Consider the following 3942-nt stretch of genomic DNA (forward strand, 5'->3'; position numbering starts at 1 on the left):
GAGTGTTAAATTATTTTAACTAAGAAACCATTGTTTAAGTGGAAATCATTTTTGCCGAACAAATTATAATTAAATGTATCAAATAACCAATACACACATTTTAAGTACTCTTATATATATTTAGAGTTGAAATAAAATAATAAATTATATTTTCTGTACTGAAAAAGGACATATATGATACAATAGTGACGATATAAAGTTTTGGGAAATGATACATACTATCAATAAAATCAGCAGAGACAGTGAAAAACGAACAAAAAGATAAGGGTATTATTGGGATTGTGAAAATTAGAACTATTCGTTTTAGCTCTCATATAACGGGAATATTTTTTGCCACATATTCATAATACTGTGGCTTGCATTTGTAACTTAATAAATCTTCAATGGCTGAGCCGTATTTGATCAGCTGAGGTTCTTGCCAAGCAGATTGCATTATGCCAAGACCAAAAGGTCTGCCATTAGCCTTTTTTACACCTATCGGTAATGTTATCATCGGATAACCAGCTTTAGCAGCTTGCTGATATGTGATTGACAAGCCACTTGGAACCAAAAGACCATCCAGCTTAAAATTTTCACCGGTGTTAGGATCGGTGTAGTTAAGTGCATGGTCAATGCCTTCATCTCTGGAGGTTCTTTGAACAAATTCTACAGCTTCCCAGTAGGTCGCATTCTTGATACCTCCCCACGCAAGAGAGTCTAAGAAGGAATCTTGACCAGATGAAAAAGCAGGATGAGTATTATTGTATCCGCCTTCGCTACCGGTGAAATTATAGTTATATGCAACAATGTCCTCTAAGGAGCGTATATTTGTGTTTTCTAATTCGTTCAAGTAGGACTTAATGTTATTATAGAAGTCAACTTTCACCACAGTGAATTCACTCTCATTTGCTGGTCCAAAGTCCCAATCCCAGCCATTATCTGAAATAACATCCAAATTTCCAAAGTCGGTATTATTATAAATTGTAGCTCCTGCGTCTTCAATAACTTTAATGACTTCTAAAAGTCTAGGAATTTCATCGGTTTTGGCGTATGACCAAAGCTTTTTCCATGGCAAACCAAATCTTGCACCTTTCAGAGCACTTTTGTCAGTTAAATATTTCAAGTAATCACCGTCATCTGGAACTTTACCGGTCTGATTCAAGGTATACACGTCTTTCTCATCGACCCCCCACATATATTGGAAAGCATATATTGCGTCGCGGACAGTTCTAGCCATAGGTCCAGTAGAATCCTGATGCTCGGACTCTGGAATTACACCAGACCTTGAGGTTAAACCAACAGTGGGTTTAAAACCAACAACACCATTCCTCATCGCTGGATCAATAATACTACCATCAGTTTCGGTTCCTAGCGAAAACATTATCATATTGGCGGCTACAGAACTGGCACTACCAGATGAACTACCTCCTGGATTGGTAGTAAGATTGAAAGGACAACGTGCTTGGCCACCTCTAGCGGAGTAGCCCTCAGAGTAATCTGATGATCTCATGTCTGCCCATTCACTTAATGTGGAGTGACCAAACAATACAGCGCCAGCATCTCTTAATTTGGATACAACATGAGCATCTCGTGGCACTACTGAACCTAAAAGCATCCATGAACCGCAAGTAGTGTCCATTTTATCCTTTGTAGCATAATTATCCTTAACTAAAAATGGAATTCCATGCAATGGACTTCTAACAACTCCTGCTGCCCGCTCACGATCCCTCTCCTGAGCAATTGAAATAGCATCAGGATTGACCTGCAATATACCATTGACATACGAATTCAGTTGGAAATACCGGTCCAGGTAGCAGCGCACAACATCCTCTGACGTAAGGAGACCTTTATCAAAGTAACCCTGTAATTGGTCTATCGTGGCATCTTCTAACGTAATACCTTTACACATATCCATCGGGAATAGCTCGCCTGACTGCGTTTGAGGATATACAAAAGTAGTCGTGTTTACTGTTTGGGTTTCACTTGGTATACTGGCTAAAAACCGTTTCCATATTTTTTTAACTGGCGTGGCTTCCACTGATGTCAATGATAGCCCTAATAACACAACGTCTTTGATTCTCATAACTACTTGATGGTCTGCCAATCTGAGCTCCATTTCAAATCCCATAAAGAATATAATGCCACATAGCTACCATATATAAATGAATTTAATGCTATATGCTATCATTACACCGACCATTGAAAAACACCACTACATTCGTATAGCAGAATTACGATAAAATATAAAGATAACCCATATCATTTGCAAATTTAGCCAGTGTTGGCAATAATTTTGTGATAATCCTGTTTTACTATCAAATTTTGCACGCTGTTTGGTTTTCAACAGAGCCTAATTATGCCATTGGCCATATTTTTAAGCAAAATAGCAGCGATAGCATCTTCACCCTCATGCTAAAAACACTATTCGTCGAATCAAAAGAGTAAGTTAATTAAGATCAACATAATTTAATAAGTGTCATTACTTTATCATAAAGGGTTTTTCCATAGGAATTTCTCAAGAAGAAAAGACAGCCACTTACGCATATCGTTAAATCACTCTTCGATTGCATAAGAAGATATTGATACAATCTTCAACATAGTTAAATCACCCTTATCAAGGAATTGAAATTTCTACTCCGCCCTATTGCGGAAGAAATTTTCTGAACGATAATGTCCGTAACCTGGTTCCAATATTTTTCAGATTGCCTCCATGACGTAGATGGATGATAGCAAATTGAAAAAAAGGCATATAAGTTTTCTTTTTCAGATCCGTTGGTGCTCTTGTCATATCTTACCTTTTTCAACTAAAATCCTCATTCTCACCGCTCTTTGATTAAATAACAGAGAACAAGTAATGCAGTAACCGCTCATCTTTTCTATATTAATATGGTGTATTCAGAATGCGCCCTAGAATGTTTATGGAAAGGACATTTATCTTATCCGTTACAATTAGTGGTGACGAGCCGATGTCGCATTGTTCCATAAGCTTAATGCTTATCACGTATACGCAGTTCGATTCTGCATCATGTTTGTTACTTTAGACAATTCAGAAATCAGAAAGGTAAAAGGTAGTAATGATTGAAAATTCAGAATATATTCCTTGAGGTCAAAAAGAGAAGAAAGTGCTGGTTCTTTACGTCGGGCAAAATTGATAATATTTTTCCAGTACTCTGTTTCTGTATTATTAAATTACCTTTCCCTTGCATCTCTGAGAATAGAAACTTGAAACAATTTTAAAAAGTAATATTCACTAGCGTAAGAACCTACAAATTTGATAGCCTTGAAAGTAATACATTTTTGCTTTTCATTGATCTCTGAGAAACTAGTATGAATAACATTACTAACACTCAATTCTAGGGTGGGAGCTGGGGGTGGCTCATAAATAATTATGGATGATTGAGAATGAAAGCATTTCATGGAAAAACTACCTAGGCTGGCTACACTTAAAATAGATTGAGCCCCAATAAGTATATGAGTATATCATGACATTAGTAGGAAAAGGCGTTAATTTCTACTAAAACCAGATGAACTTAATGCCGCGCAGTAATGAATGCATATATAGCGATGGTAGCACATGGTTCAATAAAACCTTGCTTCCAAAAAAGAAAAACACGTAGCTCTCAGATGGAAGTATTTTGGAGGCGTACTTGAATGCAGAAGGGTTTTGCTATACTCGAAAACCAGCATTTTCTTGGCTGACTAAATAAATAATAAGAGAAAAAAAGATGGATCGAAACGCCTCCAGAAGAGCTATTAACATTTTAGTGTTTCAATATAGTTTTACTATTTCGTTGATGGAAGAAGTGGTTCTTTTGCGTAAATAGCCGGATTTCTTACTTACTCGTGGATGTAGAGTTACTACTACATGATCTCCTTTCGTGAAACATTTCGCGTACCACATTTTTGAAATTACCTTTAAATTTAAAGAAAAAGAACTGGACTGACCCTTATATGTTGAACCTA

The 3942-nt window shown here is 36.7% G+C and overlaps 1 protein-coding gene across 1 annotated transcript; it reads right to left on the bottom strand.

The window, feature by feature from the left end:
- Window positions 1-310: 310 nt before the first annotated feature.
- Window positions 311-2062, bottom strand: LOC117591651 (putative amidase C869.01). Its single transcript, XM_034284975.1, has one exon. The coding sequence runs from the start codon at window positions 2060-2062 to the stop codon at window positions 311-313; it is 1752 nt and encodes a 583-aa protein (XP_034140866.1).
- Window positions 2063-3942: the final 1880 nt, after the last annotated feature.

The sequence above is a fragment of the Drosophila guanche genome, unplaced genomic scaffold (genome assembly GCF_900245975.1).
Source record: "Drosophila guanche unplaced genomic scaffold, DGUA_6, whole genome shotgun sequence".
In the NCBI taxonomy this organism is placed as follows: Eukaryota; Metazoa; Arthropoda; class Insecta; order Diptera; family Drosophilidae; genus Drosophila; species Drosophila guanche.